This window comes from Amblyomma americanum, chromosome 5 (genome assembly GCF_052857255.1).
Source record: "Amblyomma americanum isolate KBUSLIRL-KWMA chromosome 5, ASM5285725v1, whole genome shotgun sequence".
Classification (NCBI taxonomy): Eukaryota; Metazoa; Arthropoda; class Arachnida; order Ixodida; family Ixodidae; genus Amblyomma; species Amblyomma americanum.
Window position 1 is genome coordinate 15,021,430 of NC_135501.1, and position 27,344 is coordinate 15,048,773.

Below are 27,344 nucleotides of genomic sequence, written 5' to 3' on the forward strand. Positions count from 1 at the left end.
GTGTGACACAGAAGCACCACACACAGATCGCTAAGATCGCTCACCGCGGCCGGTAATGCCAGCGCATCGAAAGCCCCTTCCTTCCGGCCTGACTGAGCCCCAGTCACCCATCAGCAGTGACGTGGTATATACATTTTCCTAAGAACGCAACATCAATTCAATTCAATTCTTTTATTTTACCATATACATGGAAGGAGCTCTTGGGCAAAAAGCTGCTCGAGGCAGCTTGACTGGGCCCAAGAGACCACAACAAGGTAGGGCAGCATGAAGTTCACTCAATGTACATTGCAGATACAGGAGAGACACCACTTGAAATTTCAGCATGTGGCGCGAAATTTCAATATCAAGTTATACATGTCGTAAAATCAATAAAGGAAAACGTATTTCATACTTGTAAACGAGAAAGAAAATGAAAAATAGTTAATACGTGATTAAAAAGGAACAGTAACATCAAACACAACAAAACCAATATCTTAAGTAATAACAGGCAAGGCAGTGTTTAAGTTTTGATCTCATAATATATTAAGGAATTCCTGCCTCAACTACTTTATCGTATGCTTAGTATGAAACTTGTATGTGTTTAGAACTGAAGGGAAATTATGTTTTAGTGATTGAAGTTTATAATTTGTTCGAAAGCGCGGAATGTACCAATTATTAGTGCTTCTGGTAGAAACGCTATGTTCGTGACGCTGCAGTGATGCGGTTGAAATGAAAAATGAATGAAATGGGCTATTTAAAGAATAAAACGTACGTAAAGTCCTGTAGTGAAAATCAGTGCGCAAGAACACAGCAACGTTGTGTCATTATAAATTTAGGCGCGTAATGTGTCCACACAAGCGCTACATGACCTAATGCGGTTCTCTTTGTTGCTTTCGATTAACTGGCAGTTGGGCGCTCCCAAATAGCCGTCCTATTTCATAATCGAGCTTTCCACGAGAAAGCTAGAGCATGGGGATAACCGCAGCGATTCTTTGACGACATGAAGAAAGCAAAAACTGTCCCTACGACGCGTCCCGCGTGCGTTCACCGCTCTAAGGCGTGGAGTATTGTGGTGCATTAAAGACGACTTCATTCCACGACGCCTCATCCCATATGAGCGAAGATGCAACGCACACAGGAGCGGTCCTCACAGAAGACACACGACAACCTGAATTTTCTGCAGTTAATTGCTGTTAAGCCTACGCTGCGCGTGCGTGCTTTATTTGTGCTGACGTTAAAAACTGTGGCGTTAAAAAGTGTGTATCCTTGCTATGAAACGTAGTTGACATTAAAAAATAATGTTCATTCTCCAAGCAGGGAATTAACAGAAATTAATTTTAAAAATTTAATTGCAAAAGAACGGTTTGACAGAAATATTTAGTATTCAGCATGTATACAAGGCAGCGCTGTATTTTTAATCGTAGAACAATATTCGCTATGTGCAGGTGGAGTATGTTATTTAATGTAATGAATATCTTATCGAATAGAGTGGTTGAAGAATTTCAAATGGGAACGTTCTTGAACACTGTTGTGGCGGCGATGATTACCGCTATCAATAAGCCTTCTCTTCCCTTTTTTGCTGCCAGCAAGGTCACTTGGGTAGTGGCTACTATTTCCTCTTCAGGGATCCTAATAAACGTGGTAGCCACAGCAGGCGCTAACATAAGTTGTGGCGCACTCTCCTGCTCTCATTTCTGCTCGGCCATCAAGCTCGATTCCAAGCACGTATCGCCGTGAGAGTCGGCCGAGCCATGAAATCGTTTGGTCTTCCCTAGCTTTTCTTTTCTACATTTCCCACACACGAAATATATATTTGCGATAAGCCAAAGAAGTTGTGTCCTCGGGACAGTCGCTGCGAAATGAGCAACGGGTTTACGCAGTACCCTTTTCCAATAGCTTGAACAACGAATCTGCGCCGTTCAGCTATTTTTGCGCAAGTAGTTAGTGGTGCAACTCGGAGACTTGCTCCGGCAACGCAAACCATCAGGCATATGGAGTGACCGCACCAGGAAGAACCAGCAGCGGCAATTTCAAAAATGAGAACCACGTTAGGCTGAGCTCTCTTAGACGGTCACTAACGAAGCCAACATTCTCTGAGGTTTCAATAAATAAATAAATAGACCACACTCACACTATCAATGACATGATAGAGAAATACGCGAAATATAAACAAGCACTACGTAAAGCCTTCACTTATCACGTGAAATCATTCGACTCAGCAGTCATTCAGGAATTGAAAGCAGGGTGTAAAAAACGTGAAAATACTGGAAGACATCTGTAACGACTGCACCGCTACCACAGTACTCAATAAAGTCAAAATTAAAATACCAATGAGCAACGGTGTCAAGCAGGGAGACACGATCCCGCCAATGCTATTCACCGCCTGTTTAAAGGAGGAACTGCGAGGCCTGGTTAGTGAAAGGTTGTGATAAAGGTTAACGGAGAATACCTAAGTAATTTGCGTTTCGCAAACTCATGTTTTGCAGTTCATCTTCTGAGTGGCTTTACAAGGGAATGCAATCAGCGAATCGTAAATTACCATGGTATTCACAATTAACTCTTATCCCCAACTGTTTCCAGTCCAGGAATTTGAGTACCTTCTGTAAACATGAGTCGAATAGCATTGGCCAGATCCTGTCTTCCTGCCTGGTAGACGCATTTGTAATTTTATTGCAAACTTCATGGAGGACTACGGTAGCGGAGCACCCGCTATAAATACTTTCCAGTATTTTTGCATCAGGCTCTTCTACACCCTGATTGCGTAATTCCTGCGTGAATGCTGAAGTTTCTACTCTGTAAAATGCTTTCTTGTAATCAATAAAGGCTAATAGTATGTTGGTTGGTTTTACTCTGTGAATTTTCGCATCACCTGCTTGATAGGGTGAATATGATGTATTTTCGAGTACCCTTTACGAAAACTTGCCTGATAATTTGGTTGATTGAACTCTAAGGCTGTACCGACTGCATTAACTAATACCTTAGTAAATACCTTACAGGCGACGGACAGTAAGAGGGTCGGTCTGTAATTTTTCAATTCGTTGAAAAGTATACTTTCTAATTCCGTAATGCCAGCATGAATGCTGCCGTTTCCACTGATTCAAATGCCTTCTTTTAATCTATAGAGACTATGTGTAGGGGTTGGTCATACTCTGAGATATTTGTATCGCCTGATTAATAGTGCGATAATGGTCTACTTCCGAGCACCTTTTACGAAAGCTTGCCTAATCACTTGGTTGATTGAAGTCTAAGGCTGTCCTGACTCTATTAGCGATTATCTTAGTAAATACCTTACCGGCAGCGGACAGTAGGCTTATCGGTCTGCAATTTTTTAGATCCTTGAAGTCTCCTTTCTTATGGATTAAGATGATGTTAGCATTCTTCCAGTCTTCTGGTGTGCTCGAGGTGAAGGAGTATTGTGTATGCAGGGTGATTACTTTCGCTAGCGCAATCTCCCCTCCGTTCTTCAACAGTTCTGCTGATACCTCATACTCACCAGCTGCTTTCCCCTATTTCATTGCTTCTAAAGCTTTCTTTAATTTCTCTTATGTTACTTGCTGGAGGTCCCAGTTCTGCGCTCCACTACTTCTCATTAACGAACTGGTTACAGTGACTACTCAATATATTTGTGTATAGCTCTTCGCCTAATTTAACTGCCTCCTCACTATTGTAAATGACAATGCCTTCTCACAATGTTGCTAAGCACTAGCGGCTGCGCACTCTTCGCATGGACAGACAGTGCCAACGATGGTTTTGCTCCTTCGAACGGAATACTGTGCCAGCGCTGGGGCTGCTCGTGATTAGCATCTGTGAAGAAACTGTTCTTCATCCCCTTATATGCTTAGCATGAATAACGAGGGCTGATTTTAGGCAGCAGAATGTAATAATGAAGATAAGAAAAAGTGATTCATCAATGCCGCTCAGTGAAGGCATCACAGTCTTCGTCAGAAGTGACCAGGCCTAAGGCTCTATAATTTGGTTGTGTTGTGGGACCCCTTATACGTCCCCAGTGTTGCTAGTATATGAAGGTTTAAGGAGATCTCCGTTTCCGTTCTGCGAACGTCAGGACCTCTGCAGATGCTAAAGGAGCTCCTCTGCCTGGCATAGAAGAAAACTCCTTGAGTTCTTTATTTTTCACAAGCACTGTAAATGCGTGTATATGCTGAGGCAAAATTTCCGGCAGTTGTTAATTCTGCCCAATAACCGTTTCTAAATCACCGAGTTCATATGTTGTGCTCTTGGAAAGTATCAATCAATCTTTTGAATATATTATACCTTTGAACAGGGTATGAAATAAACACGCAAAATAGTCAGCCGAATTTTCAAGACATGCAGACCGAAATGTGCGTCCCTTGTCTGAAACAAACAGGGCGAACCAGCCATAAAAAGGGGGCGAACGCATCGCCAATCTTTATTTCGTTTCATTAGGCCCCGTTAAAGAGAGGCACTGCAATACGGTTTTCTGAAATAGCGACCAGTATGTGGAGGCTCTGAATGTGTCGGCAGTTATTTTCGTTTCAGCCTAGCCAAACTGCTAGGAGCGTGTTCGAGAGACTGCATGGCAGCGTCAGGTGTCGCAGTGCCAGTTCGACAGCGGGGACATGCAACCATAGAGATGAAATTCACACGGGCCAATCATCAGGCAGTGCGCGGTGCTCAGTCCACTGGTGCAGCCTGGCGAAGCAGCAGGTGCCCTGCGGTGCGATTTGTGGCAGCGGTGCCGAGGCGTCTACTGACCTGCACTCTTACCCTGGTTTTCTTTCTTCTTGCGCGACGACCAAATGGCCAGCGTGTCCATAGTCATGGCAATCATGCTGAGGCACCGGGCAACCGCCGCCGCGCTGTTTCGTCGCGGAACGAAACAAACAGTTGCATGTGGATTAAAAGCACGATGGCGGCAACCAGAGTTGCGCACTTCACTGATGTACACGACAAGTAACATAACCTTGTTACCCATAACTTCTCAGGAAGAGACAAACACACAAAAAAACTTGCTGCCTTCTTAACCACATTCTTAAAGAAGAGAATGCGATGGCGTTCGGATGCTGAGCCATCCCAAAATATTCGGAAGGATTCCTCAAACTTTCCAAGTAGTCCCATCTCAAAAAACGAATGAAAAACAGCTATAGAGTAATCCCCGTGCACAAATCAGGCAGTTAAACAGACTTGCGACTTCCGTCCCATCTTGCTAACCTGTACGGCCTGTAAGCTTCTTCAACATATAATCCTCAAGCACATAACAACGTTCCTTCAACGCAAGCACATTTTGTCACCCTTCCAGGATGGATTTCGAAAAGTACACTCAACAGGCATCCAGCTATTTGAACTAATACATGACATATCCTTCTGCATAAATAACCATAAACAAGTCGATTTCATACTTCAAGATTTCTCAAAAGCTTTTGACCGGATATCGCACAAAAAAACTTAATCACACGCTAACGTACACATTAGGCAATAATGTAGTTCTCTACTGGATAAGTGTTTTTGACGAACTGATTACAGTTCGTAGCTATTAACACCAAGGTTTCTGCGCCAGTACCCATCACGTACGGCGTTCGCCAGGTGGCTGTTCTGGCTCCTATACTATTTTTAATTTTCATTGATGATCTGGCTTCCTGCATCTGCGTATACATTAAACTTTTTGCTGATGACTGTGTATTACATTGCAAATTTCATTTTTCTTAAGACCGTTTAACACTCAATAGCTCCTTGCAGACCTTGTCGAAATGGTGCACTGAAAGGCAAATGTTACTACGTGTAAAAAAAAAATCTGCTGTATTAGGAATAGAAAGGAAAATAAAACATTCAGATTTTCAATATAGCATCTATAACACCCTAGTGACTGCAGTATGCGAATGTAAATATCTCGGTGTGATGCTGGCAGAAGACTCCAGGTGAGACTCCCATACAAATAGCATCACATCTAGCGCCCTAAAAGGACTTCTATTCCTTAGAAGACACCTCTGACAAGCACCGTCTGATAAAAAATTACTAGGCGAGAACACGTTCGTCAGATCCGCCCTAAAATGTGCTAACAACTTGGTATCAGTTTACTAAGAACACATACACAAACTAGAACGGTTGCAAAGGAAGGCAGTGACATTCAACTTTAATAAATAGAAGTTAACAGAGGCGCCTACTGAGCAAATTACCGCTAACATTCAACTCTCGAAAGCAGATACAAATTGGCGCGTTCAAAGTTCATGTATCACCTGATTCACAATCAGATAAACATATATACTTCGAAGTATGCTAGTTATGATTAGAGGTGGGCAGATGCCTAATTTTTACATTTTCTCCCTCACCCCCACTTTTGAATTCATGGCCCTCGCTCCCCCTCGCCATCATTTTGAAAAGTTGTTCGGCCCTTCCTTACCCTCACCCTCACTTTGAAAAATTTATTGTCCCTCCCTCGCCCTCGACCTCACATCGTCGCCTCTCTCTCTCACTCTCAACCTCATTAAGAGTTGTTTTAAAACTCGAGTTATATTTTCTAGTCGGCAACTTCTGGCGATATTACTGAGTAATAAACACACAAGACAGGCCCTCAAGGCTCTTTTGAACGAGAGGCTAGATGCTTAGACTGTTGTGTGTGTCCGTGTACGTGTGTGAGAGTTTTTTGAGCTAATACGTGAGACAAAACCGAGACAGTTACGGATTGGGCCCTAAAATATCACTCTGCATTTACTTCTGGCACTCACTGCATGCATACATGTGTCCTGCACTCATACAATTTCATTGTTGCCTGTATGCACTGCTAAAATGAACCAGCGCGTTGTTGTGTCTCTGTACAAAAACTAATGTACGCCAAGAATATTTACGAAACAACGCAGTAGCGTTTACCACAACAGTTACAATAAGTGCTAAGCACAGAATAGACTCAAAGTAAGGAAGGATTATAGATCGCCTAATTAGCATTGCACGATGACATTGCAATACCAATGGGTATTCTGAATTTCACTCTTTCTTATTTCACTACTTCTAATCTTCCGCCATTTCGTGCGGTTCGCAACATGATCGTCTGATGACGCTTCCACGCGCACGGATGGAAGGTGAGGAAGACCACGCTTTCAAACTAGTGTGAGAAACTGGCAGTATGGCAGGAGTGAACACGGCTACATGACGAAGACGACGACATTGCAAGCACAGCTCGACAGCTTCACAGTTCATACAGGCAGGATGTTGAGGTTTCTCCCAACTGACTGTTCATCTGGGGGAAGTGTTCGATTCCCGCTCCCCCAGCTATAAGGTTTCTTATTTCTTTAGTGCCTTCCCCGGCTTTCCGCTGCAGTGAGGCTCTTATGCTGCGGCTTAAAATAAAACATTGTTCAGGCTACTTGAAAGTCAAAAGGCTAGCTGAAATGCCGCATTTGGGCAGAATAATGGTAATCACTAACTCCCCGAATCTGGAGCGAACGATATCTGTCGTTTATATTTTAGTGCTTTAAAGCTTCAAATCCACCGAAAAGCGGCTGTCTGTCTGCCCGAAGCCTGCTTCTACCACGTGGGCCACTTTGGTCGCGTGACGTTGTGACGTCATCAAAAACTGCCCACCGTGACAGTTAAATTCATAACTAGTCCCAAGAGATTCTGGAGGAACAACGTAGACCTCACAAGCCCCTCCGATGGCCGCACTTGCCATCGCAGGGTTGGGTTGGAGGAAGGTGACGTGGCCCAGCAACCCAGGCTGCGGGGCAGCGTCTAAGTACCTGGCGGTGTTGCGTTAGCTTGCTAAATTTCTCCTTTTTGTCTGTGCCTGCTTGCTCCTGTTCTGGGGCGATTGGGCGCGGGACGAGAGCTTAATGCCTACTTCTTCTCCCGGCCGGGGGTTTTCTCCTTGGTCGGCATCTCTTCCTCAAGACCAGCTCCCATTTGATCTCTTTTTCCGCAGTGGAGTTTCGAGCATTCCGGTCGCTTTCCGATGGAGGCGCGATCCGACTGAACAACCCGGAGGCAGTTCAGGCGGCTCTTCAGTCAACATCGAAGAACTTCATGCGCACAACCGATGTCCGGCAGTTCGGCAGGGGTGGTATTTTGTGCAGGTCATCGGATAAAGACTGTATCGAAGGCCTGCTAAATTGTACGACCTTCGCCAGCCACCGGGTGAGCGCATTCATTCCGCCTCATCTAGCATGTCCAAGGGCTTGGTCCGAGGGGTCGACTCTCGATTGAGCCCTGTGGAAACGCTTGAGAGCCTCTCGCCTGTGGGAGTGATTGCTGTCCTTCGGTGCAGCAGGATGGTTGACGGAATAAAAATTCCTACGGAATCAGTCATTGCCACATTTGCAGGAATATTTTGCCCGTCAGAGATTGAAGTGTGGCCATAGGTTTTTCGAGTAGATGCCTTTAACTCTCGGCCACTTCAGTGTCAAAACTGCTGGCGATTTGGCCACAGCAGCAAAGCCTGCAAATCGGCCTTACGCTGCTGTGCCTGTGGGAAACGTCATTGCAGAGAGGAATGTCCTGAACATCAAGAGAAATGTTGTTTGTGTAGCGGTGCTCACCCTGCTGATTCGCCTGACTGTCCTGCAAGAGCACAAGAAGTTCAGGTGCTCGAACTTATAGACAAGCGCAGATGCACGCGGAGAGAGGCTTTTGCCGCAGTCAAGGAGAGAGCCTCAGGCTACTCTAGTGCGGCCGCCAAATGTCCACCCATAACGGATTCTAGTTGGTCCCAGGCTATTACAGCGGCAGTTGAGAAGGCTGTGGCAAATGCAATGGATCGCATTATGGAAACCATATCCACGTGCATTTCGGAGGCAATAGCTGCTCAGATGACCAATCTTTTGCAGGTGTCCACCGCTCCGCTCTTGCCTTCTTTGGCTTTGGAAGCTACTCGTCCTTCTGTAGTCATCGATTCCGCTCCACAGGGCCAAGAACAATGTCAGCAACAAAAGACCTCTCAGGCCTCTCCTTCGAACAGCTTTATAGACGCATCCTCTATGGACTGTACGGATATAGAGTCTGATCTCCGCGCCCAGAAACGAAGTGGGTCTCCTCTGAATATTGCAGGTCCATCTTGCCCCCAGTCAAAGACAAAGAAAAGTAACGCAAGACAAAATGCTAAGACCAGGACTCTATAAAAGGCAGTCGCGGCTGCGGCACTCCTGCCAAGATGGGGTTCCTAAGTGTACTCCAGTGGAATTGCCGATCTATATTCTCAGCTTCAACAGATTTAAATTTCCTATGCAGTCAGCTTCTACCCGATTGAGTTGCTTTACAGGGAACATGGCTAACTACAAATTTCAATTATTATCTCTAGGATTACCGTCCGTTCCGGCTTGACCAGCCATCACGAGGGGGAGGGTTGTTAGTGCTCACCTCTACAAAGTTTTGCCACAGGGCATGCATTTATTTCCAATATGCGGACAATGAATGTGAAATCCTTGCGGTTGACCTCAGTGTACCAGGTCAGCAGCCCTTTACGGTAGCTAATGCATATTTCCCGTCTGGTGTGCGTGACACTCGGCCCTTTGACTCACTCATGTCTAGTAGCCAATCTCAGGTTCTATTACTTGGAGACTTCAATTCGCACCATGTGACGTGGGGGTTTAAAACAGACAGCTTTGGTTCTAAACTTTTCGATTGGGCTTCTGACAACAACTTGATCTGCAACAATTCCGGATTACCTACGTTTGTTCGGAGTCAATGCCGCTCTGCCTTCGATTTAACTTTTTCCTCCCCAGGAGTCTCTGTTATGTCTTGGGCGCCTGTTGACTTTGCAACAAACAGTGATCATCTACCGATTAGATTCAAATTTGCGTGTAAATTAACTCTTCCTGAGCGACATCAGCGCACGTTAATAAATTACAGTTGCCTTAAAGGCACGCTAAAATCAGCCCTCCAAATTACTTCAGACCCTTGCGCTCAGACAAGTGCCGAAAGCAAGGCTGCACATCTATGTCAAGTACTGGACCATGCAAGGCAAAATTCTGAATATTTCGTTAAGGGAACGAAGGGTGCAATCACGAAAAAATGGTGCAATGCTGAGTGCACGCGTGCATACAGACGACGGAAAGCAGCTTGGAAGAAACTTCTCATCAATCAATGCCCAAAAAATTATTTGGATTATAAGTATGTTGCAGCAACATTTAAGCGCACTGTCGCCCGTTCAAAGCAGCAGTATAATACAAATCATTATGATTTCCTTTCACAATCAGGAAATAAACGAGCTTTGTTTAATTTAATGAGGCGCAAGAAGGTGATTCCCCCGGCTGCCAACATTGAATCCCTCGTTCAGTCCCCTGCTGACATCGCAAAGGCCTTAGAGGATATTGCGTGTGGCCTGGAGCTTCGCTTTACATCTGCTCTACCTTCTTCTGCTATATTCACAAGCACCTCAAGTGATTTCACTGAGGTCGCTATGCCTGAGCTGTCGCAAATTGTTCTGCGCTTATCCCCAGCGGCTCCTGGCCCCGATAAGGTCACTTCACCTATGATCAAAATTTTGTTCAATGAATCTCCTGCAGACCTGTTGGCTCTAGTTAACCATTCTATTAAATGTCCATGGATACCTCATGAGTGGCGTCTTGCGGAAATAGTTCCATTGCTTAAAAAGCAAGGGGAGGGCTTAACTTTAGACAACATACGCCCAATTTCATTAACATCGAACCTAGTGAAATTGGTGGAAAGGCTCCTTCTCAGCCGCGTCATGTCATTCATTTCGAAAAATGCTCTCTTGAATCCATGTCAAATTGGTTTCAGGCCGGGTTGTTCAATTTGGTGTGCTCATACAGACCTAGAGAGTCGTATTAAATTAGCTCGCAATAGAAAACAGTTTGCTGTGCTTGTCACCTTGGATGTCAGTAAAGCATACGACAGCGTGGAGCACTCGACTATGTTACTAAGATTACAGGAACTGAACTTCCCAAGCTATTTTGTAGCCTGGACTTCTGTTTTTGTTTTGGAAAATAGAGAATTTTACTGCTGCCAAAATGGTGTTTCCTCAAGGAGATTTCCACAGACAAGAGGTGTACCGCAAGGATCAGTTCTCTCACCTGTTCCTTTTAGCATTTTTCTAAGCTCAATTCCATGCATTCAAAATGTGAAAACTTATGTGTACGCCGACGATATTGCAATTTTTGCATCAGCAGGTGAAATTCACGCTCTTTATCGAACCCTCCAAAATTGCCTCAATGTTCTTGACAACTGGTTAGGAAGAATTCATCTGTCCCTCAATATGAAGAAATGCGCATTGTTAGTATTTCCGGTTTCTGTTCCTGTAAATATCTGCCTGGTCTATAGAAATAACATAATACCTCAAGTTCAGACGCTAAAGTATCTCGGAGTAATATATGACTCTACTCTATCCTGGTGGCCACACACTGAGCAAGTTTCTGCAAAAGGAGTTCGGGCCATTGGCATCCTACGCAGGGTTTGTAGTGCTAGGTCAGGCATGAGAAGGCATACACTTCTGATGATTTATAAAATGTACGCCCGCCCAATTTTGGATTTCAGGTGTGTTTTATTCTCAGGAGCTCCTGCCTATAAACTACGCCCTCTTGTCCTGTTGAAGCGTGAGGCGTAGCGCCTTTGTCTGGGGCTTCCAAAATATGTCGTCAATGCTGTTCTGCACCTTAAGGCGCGAATCCCATCGTTATCAGCTAGCGTCAAGAGCGAAACCACAAAACAGGACGGGACTGAGGCAGGCGACAACACAGGGCGGTACTGACAACTGAGCATTTATTGAAACACAGCAGAGCTTATAAGGATCAGTCGCGCGTGTAATCTGGAAAGCAATCATAAATCATAAAAAGAAGATGAAGCATGTAGAAACAATTCAATTGCAACCATGACGAAAACATTCAGTGCGGCGAAAGGAATGAAACCGAGCAAGAATGATACAACTAACCTGCGCAAAACCAAGCAAAAAACAACCTAGTGAAAAGCTGACAAGAAAGCTAACTCTTTCTGAAAAATAGACACAGAAGGCGTGCTGACACACTTATCTGGCTCCGATTCCTGGATGGCAAGAGCCTCGACAATTTCCCTTTCCAACTGCCCCTTTCTTCTTCCTATTATCTCTGTACAATAAAGCTTAGGATAGCAGCCCTTGCAACTGCGACAATGAACGGGCAGAGCAGGTCCTCCGGGCCTACTCAAGGAGCGCGCATGCTCTTGCAGACGAATGTTTAAACATCTGCCAGTTTGTCCGATATAAAATCGACCACAGCTGAGGGGAATCTTCTAAACCACCCCCGTCGCGCATGAGACGTATTTTTTCGAACGCCTCATGCCGCAAACTACATGCGTTGAAGTCTGCTTCCTCACCAAATTAAAAAGTTTTGAGAGCTTGCAGGGCGCAGACATGACCACGTCAACGCCATATCTGCCTGAGATCTTAAGATTGTGGGAAATACTGTGAAGATATGGTAAGACAACACACTTATTTCGACTAGGTGGCTCATGGGAAAACTTGTCTTCTTTTGCCGTCTGGCGAAGCTTTTTGAGCAGCGCTTCGGCCACAGGGATAATTCGAGAGACATGAGAGATTCCGTTGCCCTGCAGTGGCCGTAGTCAGGCTGATGATGACGATGACAAGGTTTATTCCGGCCTGGTGTACGGCTTTTGTGAGGTCAAATGCTTTGGAAAAGTGTCTTTGAGGAAACGATGCAGATGGTCATTTTTCTATTCATAAATGTGGTCGTACATTTAATATAGTGTCTTCGTGCTGTAATCGGATAGTTTTTTATGGTTAATTTTCAAAACCTGTACACAGGCAGTTGGTTGGACCCATAGCCTTTAGGGCTAGTAAATGGTCCAAATGCAAAACAAGCAGAATAATACTGTAATAGCTTATCATGACACGGTACAATCACAGCACACTTTAGTAATGAGGAAAAAAAGTTGCAGAGGTGAACTGCAAAACTATAGGGTATTGTCGATTAGACCACAACACAGTCAGTTGTAAGTAAGATTTCTTCCTCGAATCACATACATTTCTACATTTCCATGGAAACACATGGGCTCTTTTATATTCTAGGAGTCTCTGGCCGCACGTGTTAGGACAAGATGGTAAGTTAAATACATTGTTAGTGGCAGCTATTGTTTGTCTCATTGGTAATGTAAATAAGCTAGGGGCAGGGAGTTGATAGATCGTATTATAGCATTTACTATTTTCATTTCATTTCATTTATTTACCTTAAAGGCCCCTTTCAAGGTATTACATAAGGGGTGGGGTAATCCAAAATTGGTACATTTTTTCACGATGGCATATGAAGTTCAATATTGGCGTTGAAGAGTGACGGGCAGGTGATAGCAGCAGCGGAGTGGGAGAGGCCATTCCAGTCTGACGCGGCTCGTGGAAAGAAAGAGGTGGAGAAGGTTACAGTACGGGCACGTGGACGAGTAACTTGAAGGGGGTGACCAGTGCGATGTGATATGCGCGGCGGAGGTGCGCAGATGTATGGTTCATGGCCGAGTGAGCTGTAATAAAATTTATGAAAAAGAGATAGGGTTGCGACGCGACGACGGCAAGAAAGACTTCGTAAGTTGGACAGTGATTTCAGGGATGTCACACTGACCTCGTATGAATATTGGGAGTGAATCAAACTGGCGGCGCGATTTTGCACGGCTTCAAGTGCATCGATTAGATATGCTTGATGGGGGCTCCAAATGGGGGATGCGTACTCTAGTTTTGGTCTTACCAATGATGTGTAAGCGAGTAATTTGACCTCTTTTGTTGCGTGACGTAAATGGCGCTTCAGATAGCCAAGGGTTCTGTTTGCAGATGAAATAACATTAGTAACATGTTCCCGCCAAGTTAGATCATGACACACAGTGATACCTAAGTATTTGTATGAATGAATGTGCTCTATTGGATGGTCAGAAATTCTATAGGAAAAGGACAACGGATTAAGTCTGCGGTGAAACGAAATAAGCTTGCATTTGTTAGGGTTAAGTGTCATTAGCCAATCATCGCACCATTTTTCAATGCGGTTAAGATCATCCTGAAGGGCTTTTTGGTCGGAAGTGTTAGTTATTGAGTGGTAGATAACGCAGTCGTCGGCGAATAAACGGATATTGCATGATAGGTGTTCTGGCAAGTCATTTATGTATATTAAGAAGAAAAGAGGACCTAGGACCGAGCCCTGAGGTACGCCTGAGGTTACGGGGGCAGAAGGGGATGACTGGTTGTTAACAGCAACTGACTGAAAGCGACACGTTAGAAATGCTTTAATCCATTTTAAGATGTTAGGATGCAAGTTCAGCTGCGAAAGTTTTAGCATCAAACGTCGGTGGGAAACCTTGTCGAAGGCTTTAGCAAAGCCTAAAAAAATTGCGTCAGTCTGGATTTTTAAATCGAGGTTCGCATGCAGATCGTGAAGAAAGAGTGCTAATTGTGTGTTACAGGAATAGTTTTTGCTAAATCCATGTTGTGCAGGATGAATGAATTTGTTACCATCCAGGAACTGCATGATTTCTGAGTAGATGATATGCTCCATGATTTTACACGGTACACTTGTGAGCGAGATAGGACGGTAATTTAATGGTGAATTTTTGTTACCTGATTTGTAGACTGGAACGACCTTTCCCTTCTTCTAATCATCAGGTATGGTGCCTGTGGAAAGTGACTGAGCAAACAGTAACAATAAACATTCGGCAGAAAGGCACTTTGTGTTTGTTAGAAGTTTAGAGTTTATTTCGTCCATGCCTGCTGCATATGAAAGTTTAATTTTATCTATTAAGGACATTATTCCATTAGCAGAAACATTGGTTACAGGCATGGTGTGCGGAATGGTTGTAGGCAGAATAGGTAAGGGCGCATCAGGCTCGCTTGTGAAGACAGAGGAAAAAGCAACTGAAAAGATATTAGTACATTCAGTATCGCTAAATGGCTCTCCTGAATCTTTATTCAGGGTAACTGAATGCGTATTAGTAGGGTTTATAATTTGCCAGAACTTTTTTGTGTTGCTTTTTAGGATTCTCTACAAGTAGTCGTGATAAAAGTGTTGCTTAGCGTTTTTGACAGCTGATAAATACGAGCTCTCGGCGGCATAATAGTCCCATGAGCAGGTGCTGTGATTGGCTTTAGCTGCGCGGAATAGGCGTTTCTTTTTATTTTCGAGTTTATTCAGTGACTTCGTGAACCAAGGCTGGTTTCGAGTGTCATGAAAAGTAGTCTTCGGGATGTATTTATCTGCCAGAGAGTTAAGCTTTTGTTTAAATATTGACCAGTTTTCCTGGATAGATCTGCTTTGAAAAGTTGCGTTAAAAGATGGAAAGAAGGCGTGCAGCTCGCTATTTATTGCTTCATAGTTGCCTTTATCGTACAGCTGGATTGTCTTTCCCGGACTGTGGCGAGGAATTGGTTTGAAATCAAAGACTGTGTGGATGACTTCATGGTCGCTAATTTCCCGCAAGTAAGTCATGGAGGAGAAACTTTCAGGATGGCTTGTTAATACTAAGTCTAAAATATTTGAAGTGTCGTTTACTACACGCGTAGGTTCTAGTACAAGTTGGGCAAGATTAAAATTCGAACAGATATCAAGAAATTCTCTTGTATCCGCTCGATTATCTATGGAGTGCACCGGGTTATGCCAGTTAATAGTCGCGTATATTAAGTTCATATGCCATTGATACTGGTAGAAGGTATACGAAGCTGCTGAAAAGGTGGCCTACTGGGGCAGGTATTGTTTTAATAAGTTATAAGAATAGCAAATAGTTAAACTTCTTGCCCTCTTCCTGATGGGATGGCCGGATTGGGCTAGTCAGTTGCTGCTAGCGAGCGGTGAATGATGATGGCACGCTGGCCGGTGATCGAATATACGGTGGTTAGCGGTACGAAGAGCACGTCGGGTCTTCGTCCGCTCGTCCGGCGACACGTTGCCGGTTGGGGCAGCAATTAGAACTTCTTAAGACAAAAATTATTTATTAAAGACGGCACTGACATAAAAAGGCAGGTGAGCAAAAGGCAGTTTAAAACGGCCAGTTAAAAAAAGGCTGCTTAAAAAAGGCTGTTAAAAAAAGGCTGTTAAAAACGGGTGAGCTTGAGACTCGGCGCGCTCGTCCTCAGTCGTTGTTTCCCGCGGGTTTTAACCCCTTCGATAATTGGGCGGAGCTTTACCAAACCAACTCTCGCCCAATTTGAACCAATAGCCATGCAGTGTACAATTGGGCGGAGCCCAGGGCTCACCGGTCCGAGCCCAGTGGACCACGCTCCTTCCGGAACGTGCAGGGCGCGTGACTCCGCGTACGCAGCTCGCTGCATGCGCATTCCATCGACTGCCACGCACCGGATTGACAGCCAAGGAATGTCTTCGGCGGGACATGGTTGACTCGGCGCCAGAACAGAAAAGGATTAGCTCCGTAGCTGGCAACGAGGCGACCTAAGCGGGGGCGTCACGCCTCGACGTGCATTCCTCTATTTCCCCAGGACATGACCGCTCCTGGGAACAGGTGCGGGGGGTGGGGGAACGACGACCCTTCGGCGCCAGAAGAAACATTTTTCAAGGCAAGAAACGGAATCCAGACGTGTTTTTTCTGCATTGCCCCATGCTTCCAGGCAAAAGGGTAATTGTCTGTGCACAAAGGCGAAATACTGAATGCCTGAAATTGGAAGACGAAAGCAGTCTCTGGCCCTTAGTAAAACATGGCAACCATGGGTTAATTTGGAGCAGATATTATTAATTTGTTCCTTCCAGTGCTTATCAGACGCGAGCAGGACACCAAGGTACTTGCACTGAGTAACCAACCCTCAGCAGATTTGTATTGTTAATAGCGGTACGTGTTTATAGTTTATTTTCTTTCTGCGCGAGTGAAACACGGTATACTTTATTTTCACACTAGTTAGGGTTACCCGCTTAGTTTTAAACAACTGTGAAACTTCGCTAAGTTCTTCACTAATTTTACATTGTAGTTCCTCTAAATTATACCCTGTAAAAAATAATGCAGCATCATCGGCTTATGTTATAGCTTTGAAATATTTAAACATTGATGGAAAATCATTAATATACAGGGAAAAAACAGCGGCCCAAAAGCACGGAATCCCGCGGCACTCCTATATTAATGCTTTGCGCTAGTGAGGTTAATTTTTTTACAACAAGGTATTGTTTCCTTCCTGAAAAATAACTCTTAAATAGATAATAAATTTTCCCTATTGGACCATAGGTTTTCATTTTCTGTTCCAGTATTATGTGATCAAGCGTATCGAAAGCTTTTGAGTTTGTTATTATACAGTGCTGTATTCATGAAATGTAAAGAACGAGAACTGCGGTTGACGTTGACCTTTGGGGCCTCAAACCATGGTGTTTATGACAAATGATATTTTATTTATTTATAAAATTCTGTATACGCTTGCAAAGCACCTTTTTAAAAACTGCATTAAATTGTATTTAATACTGATATCGGTCTAAAGTTTCGCAGGCCGTAACGCTCACCGCCTTTATAAATAGGTGTAACCTATTCCTTGTAAAGGTATGTGGAGGTTAGTGATAGGTTATATGTATGTGGAGCTATAGCTGCAGCTTTAGCTCTAATAGAGCTATATTAGAGGTATAGCATATTTGGAGCTACAGCTCGAACGATTAAAACGCAAGTTCGCAAGTTGAATCAGCACGCAACAGAGCATTATGATGAAATTGCTCTTAAAACACTCGCTAACCAGCCGGTCACCCTTTCATTAACCGACGTGAGTAAATCTGTAATGCTGGAAACAATAGGCGATTTAGCATCCGCTGCTGCATAACGCTATCGATCCGGTCGGCTTCACCAATGAGCGCCTCTCCATCAAATCTCTGTGCAAGCCGCGCGGCGCCACCTACGGTAGGCCTGATGAAGCACTCGCCCCTCCTGCCTAACCCCAGGTGGCGCTAATCATCAATCACCTTCCAGCGGCGCAGCGTCCCCTGGTGCGCGTCGATGAGACGTTAGCTTTGTGAGGTCGTGAAGCGTGATGGATTGGCTCACGACGTCAAGAGCCAGATAGGGTTCGCGCGACGGGAGACGCGTCGGAAGCAAAACTCTAGCAACATACGACGAGGAGATTGCGTGCAGGCGATCACTCACAGCAGCTGAAGCCTTCCTACGCCGGATCCCGCTACTCATATTTGCATGTGATAAAGTGAACTTCCGCTTTAAGAACAGCCATACTCTCAGTACCGACTTGAGCTGTATGGCAGCAGCCCAATCTCGGTAGGGCGAGCAATTTATACCAGCAGATCTCATAGTGAACCGCATGCTGATGCTGGCTACCACGCTCGGACTTGCATATTGAGAGTAAAAATGGCATGAACAATTGTTTATAAATCTGCTGAGCTGTTTTTTTATCACTTGTGGTCATGCAGATTGGACACGGAATAGCAGCGTTTTACCTGCAGGACTAGCTGCAATGTGTTGTAGGCTTGTTCCATTTAGAATGAACAAGAGATCCCCCCCCCCCCCACCTTTTCAGTCTTTGATCGAGGCACATCCTTCTGTATATATTAGTATACTATTGTGCCATTTAACATGATTCATGATTAAATTGATTCTTTGGTTGATGGGCAGAAGAAACAGAATATATGTGTTTTCGTTAAGGCGTTCTCACGTAAACTCTAGTTACTCTGGTTTAATTCAAGGTGGGCAATGTAATTAAAGCCAATAACTACTATAGCCTTTGTCTAACTTAATTCACGACGGAGCAATTTGTGCGCTGCCCAGCAGTGCACTCTCTCCAGCGTGTCTGAAATGACGGTAGAGATAAAAGAAACAGAGGAGCGTCGAGAATCAGGCGAAGGAATGGAACATCCCGCGGTGTCTAATGCGGAGAACAGATGAATGGTGATCTGCCGCATTATTCAAATTCAGTTCAGTTCATTTTAAGATGTTGAGGAGCGCAGACAGAAAGCTTGAATGTGAGCTTGAATTTGAGGAGAAAATCAGCCAAGCGTGGCGATGAATCGATGGGAAGATGGTATTAAGAACTTCCCTCTGGTAGGTGAGTCCTGTACCTATCGCAAGACAGAAATAATAAAGCGTAAATGCAATGGTGGATACGTCCGTGATCCATGGCATAAGAGTGGAGCGCAAAAAACCCGAGGGACGAAGCGCCTGTGTTGTTTGTTTAGGTTTCTTCTTCGTGTTTCTTTTTTTAGCGCTACAGTCATATGCCATACAGAGGCCAAGGGCATACCGGCCAAGGGCATACTGTATTAGGAGTCCACTTACCCAGGGTGCCAGTTAAGGGCATTCGACTCTTTCGTTGTAAATGTCAATTTACCCAACGTACGCAGGCGGGCTATGCAGTGCATCAGTTCGCAATGACGGCACTCGACAGCATGAAGGCCAGAACAAGAAGAGGCAAGTTTATTGCAGGGCATTGATATATAGCCTTCGTGATAGCACGGTTTACGCACTGCGCATGTCAGGCACATTGTTATCGTGTTGTCACGCAAGCCCGATACATCCTTCCAAGGTTAGCACAAGAGAGTGGTTCAAGTTCATGATAACTGATTGAAAGCAGCGTCATAACGAAGACTCGCGGTACGAGTCGACCTCCTCAGACTGATGACACTTGTGGGTTGCTCTGGATGGGTAATCGAAGCCGAAGGCGTGGCACCGTGGGCTAGATGTTGGTCACAGAGCCCCGGAGGCTGCTGGGGTGCTGCACTTGTAGTGCCATAAGGCTGCGGTGTCACACTCCCTGGACTGTTCCTTGCATTTGGGTCAGCTTCGTCTGCGCAGTCGTCGTCGGTGTCATCGTCACTTGTTTCAGCATACTGCTCGCTGGAATGAAGCAGGTGTCGCCTGTTGCGCCGAAGAACACGACGACTTTCAGTTACAACGTGGTAGGACCTCGGGGCAGCTTCCCCAACCACCTTTCCTTTCTGTGACCAAGTTGTGTCTCGCAGCCTGACGACGTCACCTTTACCTAGTTGAGGCAACGGCTGTCCTTTGGGCGTCTGGCGGTGCTTCTTGACTTCGATAGTCTTGATACCGCCAAAATCGGGGAGATTAGATCGAAGGCGCCTGCCTTGAAGAAGCTCGCCAGGGGATTGACCATCAATCAGTAGCGTTGATCGGTAGGCCAGAAGGCCTAGCCAGAAGTCGTGTCGTGCGTCTTGAGTTTTCTTCATTATCCGCTTGACAATTTGCACACCTTTTTCAGCAAGGCCGTTAGACTGCGGGTAGTGTGGGCTAGACGTGACGTGCGCAAAATCATACTCTTTAGCGAAGGCTGCGAACTCTTGGCTTGAAAACTGTGGTCCATTATCAGTGCACAGTTCGATAGGAATGCCGTATCGAGCAAACATAGCACTGAGAGCCGCAACAACACTTCTTGCACTTGTGTCTGGAAGCCTCTCGACATCTGGGAAGTTGGAAAGAGCATCATATACGACAACGTAAGAATTTCTCCCAAAACAAAAGATGTCCGCTCCGACCCTGTACCACGCACACTGCGGCATCGGGCGCATTATCAGCGGTTCTTTGGCTTGCTGGTACGCGAACTTTCTGCATGTAGAGCAGTTTTGGAGAAGCACTGCGATGTCGTTGTTCAAGCCTGGCCAAAAAACAAGAAGTCTTGCTCTTTCTTTGCATTTGTTTAAGCCAAGGTGGCCGGCATGAATTCTTGTTACCATTTCTTGTCTCATGCTTCTCGGTATGACAGCTTTTGTTCCTTTGAACAGAATTCCGTTGATTACGGACAGTTCAGATGAAAACGGCTTCAGCTCACCTTGAATTGGGTTTCCTGCTGATAAGTTGCTGACGACAGTCTGCAAGTAGCAGTCACGAGCAGTTTCCTTTGCCAGTTTTTGCTGCGTTGTTTCCGTGACCATGCCGTTCAGGAGCTGTAGTGCGTGAACTTCGACGTCTTCTGTGGCACCAGCATTGTCGACACCCCCGGGTGTAGTCGATCGTGAGAGCATGTCTGCCAAGACCAGGTGCTTCCCTGGAACGTACTGTAGAACATAGTCATATCTGAGAAGTCTTAAAAAAAATCTCTGCAATCGCGGGGGCATGTCACAAATTCCTTTAGCAGCGATTGACAGAAGTGGCTTGTGGTCGGTCTCGATAATGACCGTCTGTCCATACACAAACTGATGAAACTTCTCGCAACCGAACAGAATGCCCAGCGTCTCCTTTTCAATTTGCGCGTAACGCTGCTCCGGTGGTGTTAAGACTCGTGAAGCATATGCCACCGGTCGCCAGTCACCACCGTGACACTGTAAAAGCGCCGCTCCGACGCCGTCCTTGGACGCATCGCAAGTTATTTTTGTTTTCTTTTTGGGGTCAAATATTGCTAGCAAGGGGGATGTCGCAAGTGCCTGCGTGATGCATTTCCATTCCTTCGCGTGGTTTTCGGTCCACTCGAACTCGACTTGCGGTTTGATAAGCGCTCGCAGCATCGCTGTTCGTTCTGACAACACTGGCACGTATTTTCCGAAGTAGTTGATCACTCCTAACATGCGCTGTAGATCGGTTTTGCTTTTTGGTGTTGGCATTTCCAACAGATTGCGCACAAGCTTCGGGTTCGGGGAAATTCCTTTTTGTCCGATAACGTCACCCAGAAAATGCACCTCTGTTAAACCGAACTTGCATTTTTCGGCGTTTAGTGTCAATCCTGCTGTTTCGGCAGCTTTCAGAACAGCTACTAGCCGTTCATCATGCTCTTGACGTGTAGTGCCCCACACCAAAATGTCGTCGATATACACGTGAACTCCTGGCAGCCCGTCCAACATCTGACTCAGCATTTTGTGAAAAACTTCCGGTGCCGATGAAATGCCAAACGGCAGGCGCAAGTAACGGTATCGACCGAAAGGAGTGGCAAAAGTGCAAATTTTTGATGTTGCGTCGTCGAGGGGTATCTGGTGAAATCCAGAGTTTGCATCTAGGCAACTAAAGTAGCAAGCGCCGGTCAATTCTGCTTCAATATCTTCTCGCCTGGGAAGCTGGTAGTGTTGCCTCTTTATATGCTCATTGATCCTTCTCGGGTCCATGCACACCCTAAGACTGCCGTCTTTCTTTTTGACCAAAACTAAAGGGCTTACCCAGTCTGTAGGTCCATCTTCTTTTGTGATGATACCAGCTCTCTCCATTCTTTGAAGCTCGTCGCGAAGCGGTTGGCGCAAAGACAGGGGCACCCGCCGCGCTGGCTGGACGACTGGGGTAGCATCTGGCTGTAGTACCATGCTGTATGGTTGCTTTAGGCATCCTAAACCCTCAAAGACGTGCCTGAAGTGCTTGATCGCTTCGTACTCAGCAGAAGTGTTGACAGTGTCCACTGTGCGCTGCACAAGGCCTAGAGCTTCGCATGCGTGAAGCCCCAGTATTGCACGACGTCCGTTTTTCACCACGTAGAATTTCACTGTAGTTGCAGCATCTCCAACGGTTATTTTTTGGACTGTTGTTCCGAAGTTGGTGATGATGCCTCCATTGTATGCTCGCAGCACAGAGCTCGTAGGATTCAGTTCGGCAGTTTTCAACTTGCGGTATATCGAAAATGGTAAGAGGCTTGCTTGTGCTCCGGTATCCACCTTGAATAATGCTTTACGACCCCCAACTTTGGCTTCGACAGTCCAATCACCAGTAATGCAGCTGTCGATGCAGACGTCAAGAACATCAAACTCATCATTGAACTGTGCGCCGACTTCGTTGACGAGCGCCCTGGCCGGACAACAAATCGCAAAGTGATGCAGCTTTCGACAAGTGTTGCATCTTTTTCCGTAAGCAGGACACTGCCTCGGCTCGTGCCGTCGGTTGCATTTCTTGCACCGGTACGAACTACCGTTTACTGCACTGGTCTCTTGCCGGTCTACGCAGCGGTGGCACGATGCCCTACTGCGAGAGACGGAGTCAATGCTGGCACCGGGCCTGGCCCAGACCTGATTTCTTTGTGCCACTGATTCCGCTACCCTGCACATTTCTTCAGCCTTTAACAACGTTAAGCCCTTTTCCCGCAGCATTTTTTCACGCAATTTGGAATTATTCGTCCCAAAGACGATCTGATCCCTGATCATTGAATCGTGCAGTCCTTCGAAGTTGCATTGCGCTGCTTGTTTCTTGAGGTCTCTAATAAATCTTTCGAACGGCTCTCCGTCTTGTTTTCTCGAGCGAAAAACATACCGCTCATGCACTTCATTGCTTACCTCGGCACAGTATGCTTCAAACTTCCGGACCAGGGTGTCGTAATCTTCCTTGTCTTCCTGCTCACCTAACGTAAACGTGTTGAAGACGTCAAGTGCTTCGTCTCCGGCAACGCTCAACAGGAGTGCAGCTTTCGCTGCTCCGCTTCTTGGGTCGTCCTTTGGCGTGGTCGCCTTGATGAAGAGTTCCAGTTTTTGCTTAAACCGCTTCCAATTCTGCGACAGGTTACCGGAGAGCTGCAAAGGTTCCGGGGGCTTCAGCAGGTCCATGGCGCTCCGAGCTACGCCCTGCCCAACTGGCCACTTCTGACACCATGTATCAGTTCGCAATGACGGCACTCGACAGCATGAAGGCCAGAACAAGAAGAGGCAAGTTTATTGCAGGGCATTGATATATAGCCTTCGTGATAGCACGGTTTACGCACTGCGCATGTCAGGCACATTGTTATCGTGTTATCACGCAAGCCCGATACATGCAGCAGTGCTACGTTTCTGCCACAACGTTGTCCATGCCAACTCATGCAGCGCACATCTCTCGGTCATTATCACTACGTAGCTCAAAGCGCGACTAAATAATTTGATAGCAATATTAGTTGATGAAGACGGCGTGCAATGCACAAGGTGGGAGCCAGTTGCAGTTTAACACAAGTCGTGCACGGCTGCGGCGGTGGTCTATAGTGCTCTCACTCAGTGGCCAGTGAAGCTGATTTGTTCATGCCGCCATAGGTTCTTATTACAGTCGCAGATATTTATTTGATTTAGTTTCATTTATTTATTTCAATTCGCAACAGTGTACAAACATCACAAGATCTTTGCAAACTCAGAAACCTCGCCAGATCTTGCTGGGGACAGGAAACAATAGCGCCTGCAAAGACAAACACAGGAGAACGACACAGGAGTGCGCTTGTCCGGTGTCGTTCTTCCCCTGTGTTTGTCTTTGAGGGGGCTATCGTTTCTTTTTTAAAGTAGTATGCATCACCTAGCTCAAACTGAAGTTCTAAAAAATAGTATAACGGTTAAAGGGCCACAGAAAGGGGTATTTAAGCTTGGCTTTAAAATGCTTGCACTATATAGTGTACCGGCCAACGAGCGTCCATGCCGCATACGGGACCTCAGAAGCGAGCGGGAAATTTACAATACATTTTTTTCAAAAATTCCCGCTTTCGCACTTTCGCGGCGACGCGCGATGCCGGGCTTTCGCGCGAAAACCTGGCATACGACCTCACGTCATGAGAATGACGTTTGCAGCCGGGGATTATCATTGATTCACAGCGCCAAATTCTTTCAGACGTCACGCGCTACCGCGCACGCCGCAGCCAGCGGAGGTAGGGCAGGGCCGAGTGAGTGGGGCCGGTTGAGGAACGCCGCAGGTTTCGCGTGCGAGAGGAGAGAGAAAGGCGCGAAGGCGCGCAAGTTCAAATTTTGTCTGCATATAACCCAGCTCGCACAAAACGCATTCAAACATTTCTTGCTGGGGGATAATTATTATTCGTCATCATTTAACATTCCAGACATATCGCATCTTTATTGAGACCCCCTTTCTGGGTCGCTTTAAGCTTCTCCTTTAGAGTGTAACGCGACAACGGGTTGCAGCGCTGGCAGGGAGTCCACGGAACGCTATCGCCTTGTCTGTTGGAGAAATCGCTCGAAGTCTTTAGGAGGCCTCTTAAAACAACACAGACGCTGCTAAACACTAGCACTCCTAGACGGCTGCGGTTCCATCACACCTGTGAAGAAACGAGCGACACTGCTCCGACGCAGAAAGGCCGCCTACGCACGCACCAACTGTCGGGCCAGCGCCGTGCAAGGCGAACAGGGGTTTCAGTGGGTGCCAAACGATGGCGCTACGACTGCACGCCAAGCACGGAGGAAATTTGCCGGAAACGCATGGTACTCGCTCAATTCTGACATCTGTACTTTACATGGTCATAATTACTCTTGTGCGCCTGAGTACAGATATCCAAGATAAGTTTGTTACAAACCCTTGCATTCTCTAGAAGCGCCTTTATTCATATTCAAAAGTGCAGGCAATCAAGACAAAAAAAAAGCCGTCGTGGCGGATTGGAAGCGTCCCCGTCTCGAACGCCAAATACCCTGATCCGATTCCCAGACACCTGTGTTTTTATTCATTGAATCTGCGTGCATTTTTACGAAGCCCCCGAAAATTTGTTACATTCCCAGCCAATTTATTCATTGAGTCTGCGGGTATTTTTACGAACGCCCCGAACATTTCGGACGCGCGCAACTATGACGCCGACGGCTTTTCGACTGAGCGAGCTGTGTACGGTGTCGTGTAGTAATCTTGCTCGGGGTTTACCCATCGGAATAGTGCTTTCGCAATAAAATAAGGTCATTTAAACATGCTGGTTATTTCTTCGTTCGAATGCACTATTCCGATGAGTAAATTCTGAGCAAGATGTTGCAACGTTCCCGGAAATGTGCTAAGTATATTAAATAAAAAAATAAATCAGAATTATCCACAACTGGGATTCCAACCTGCGCTGAAGCGAACGAATCAGTTTCGCTTGTCACTGCACCAATGCTATCGTCGCAGTTTTAGTTTTTTTCATTGCATGGAAGTCAATCCCGCTGAGCTACGGAATGCTATACGTACACCGATATGCAGACACATATTCTCATGTCTTCGCACACTGCAGTCCACCAGCACATCAAAACTGCAGGAGACATGCACATGCGTCAAGAACTGGCAACCATTCAGGCGGCCGGTTCTGCGCAGCATAAACCCACCAAGGCGCACTGTTCACTGAACCCACGCTTAGAGGAATGAGGTGGTTCTGCGTGTCGATCCATCAAGGGGCTCTTCCACAGGCTGAAAAGTACAATCAGCATGAACAGATCGCAGAGAATTCCTGGTACTTTCAGAACAGGCAAAAATCTTATAGTGTACGGCGATATATGAACGTCCTTTTCGATTCTCTGCTGAAGAATGTCCCTAAAAAACACTGAGTTGCGATCCCCTTCCAGTGGCGATGAGAGGAAACTACTTGATGATGAAATCGGGGTTTCTTGATGACCCGGTGGTTCTACTCGCAAACATTCACATTACTCAAGGAAAGGAGAAGGTTAACTATTTATTTACAACATAGGTAAAAAAACGAGAAGAAACAAAGCAAGGAGAAAACTATTTACATGACTAAATCGTGGATCAGACGAATTCAGCCCCCGCTCAACCCAGAGCGCTTGGTTTTAAACCCTCTGTCTCCGCCCTTAGCGGGGACAGCAACCAATAAGATAACAAACGACCCATCTCGCCAATCAGTGGTTAGGGAAAGGAAAACAAGGTCCGCCCACTGATCAGAGATTGGGGAAAAATTACTGATTAAACATTTGGGAAAGGAGAGGTTGCAATCAAATAGACAAACAACACAAATGCGACTTCCGTTTCCCACGCCTCCCACGGCACCACAGACGCTAGAAACATGTGCCGACGAGGCGATGACTCAGGTTGTTGACAGCAACAAAGAGAACGCAGTCGTTAAGGGAAGTACACAGTCGTTACAGGAATAGTGGGTTTCCGGTCACTCGGCTAATATCTCGTTCGCCCCCGAAACCTCGTCAACCCCTTAACAACCACATGTCGTCAGCTGTACTTGGTTCGCGTTTTTCCCGGCGGGTCATCCCCGTGACGGCGCAGCGTAAACGAGGACGTCCGCTGCACAAAGGGGAGGCAGGGACGGGACGGGCCCCTTTGTTTGGAACTTCCGACCCCGCTGGAGCGGCATTCCTTGCGAATACAGGATCAACGAGTTCGCGGAATGGTCAGCGAACTCCACACCTCCCAACCAAGAATGTCACGCGGACACTTGCAGTCAGTGTGACATAAAAGTTCAGTCACAATTTGCCGGAACACAAAATTAAATTACACACACGCGCCCATGTATGCTCGGCTGTTCCATCAGTCCACAAACACGTACACACGTACACACGCGCGCACATTGGGGTTAATTCAATCCGCACAAACAAGGTTAGGACACAAATCTGCACATTCCAGAATCCACCATGTCAGATCGGTGCGCCAAATTGGCAGAATGACTTCTAGCCACCTACATCTCGAAAAAGAAGATGTTTCCTTTTAGCTTTGTCCACAAGATTGGACCAAAATTCCAATTTATCCGGCACGGCGCCGGTTGTGAAGGCTACCGCCGCTATCGGGTATACATCGTCGTTTTCATCAAAAGCAACAAAGCTCACCAGCTCCTTGCATTCTATCAAGATTGCTGCTGCCATCGTGTCTACGTTCTCTGCCTCTTTGAATTTCACAGTTGGGATAGGCCTGTCACC

The 27,344-nt window shown here is 46.0% G+C and overlaps 2 protein-coding genes across 4 annotated transcripts in view; both read right to left on the reverse strand.

Annotated features, from left to right (window-relative positions):
* LOC144132304 (Kv channel-interacting protein 4-like) overlaps positions 1-27,344 on the reverse strand; it is a 281,668-nt gene that overhangs the window by 171,292 nt on the left and 83,032 nt on the right. The window contains exon 2 of one of the 3 annotated variants that reach the window (XR_013314770.1): positions 4,726-4,817. The exons of the other annotated variants lie outside the window; for them this stretch is intronic. The gene's annotated coding sequence lies outside the window, so the exon portion shown is untranslated. The remainder of the gene's footprint in view (positions 1-4,725; positions 4,818-27,344) is intronic. 3 annotated transcript variants of the gene reach the window in all.
* On the reverse strand, positions 19,398-23,312 carry LOC144133441 (uncharacterized). The gene is made up of 4 exons (XM_077666542.1): positions 23,023-23,312; positions 21,948-22,563; positions 20,633-20,858; positions 19,398-20,266 (listed from the first exon to the last, which is right to left on the reverse strand). Exons 1-4 carry the CDS (start codon positions 23,310-23,312, stop codon positions 19,398-19,400), a joined length of 2,001 nt encoding a protein of 666 aa, XP_077522668.1.

Excerpts from the sequence above, each read along its gene's own strand:
- LOC144133441 (XM_077666542.1), bottom strand. The coding sequence starts at position 23,312 with ATGGACCTGCTGAAGCCCCCGGAACCTTTGCAGCTCTCCGGTAACCTG. Across the intron at positions 20,859-21,947 it reads AAGATGGACCTACAGACTGG|TACGTTCCAGGGAAGCACCT; the intron begins GTAAGCCCTTTA and ends TATGTTCTACAG. Across the intron at positions 20,267-20,632 it reads AGCAGGAAACCCAATTCAAG|ATGTCGAGAGGCTTCCAGAC; the intron begins GTGAGCTGAAGC and ends CCAACTTCCCAG.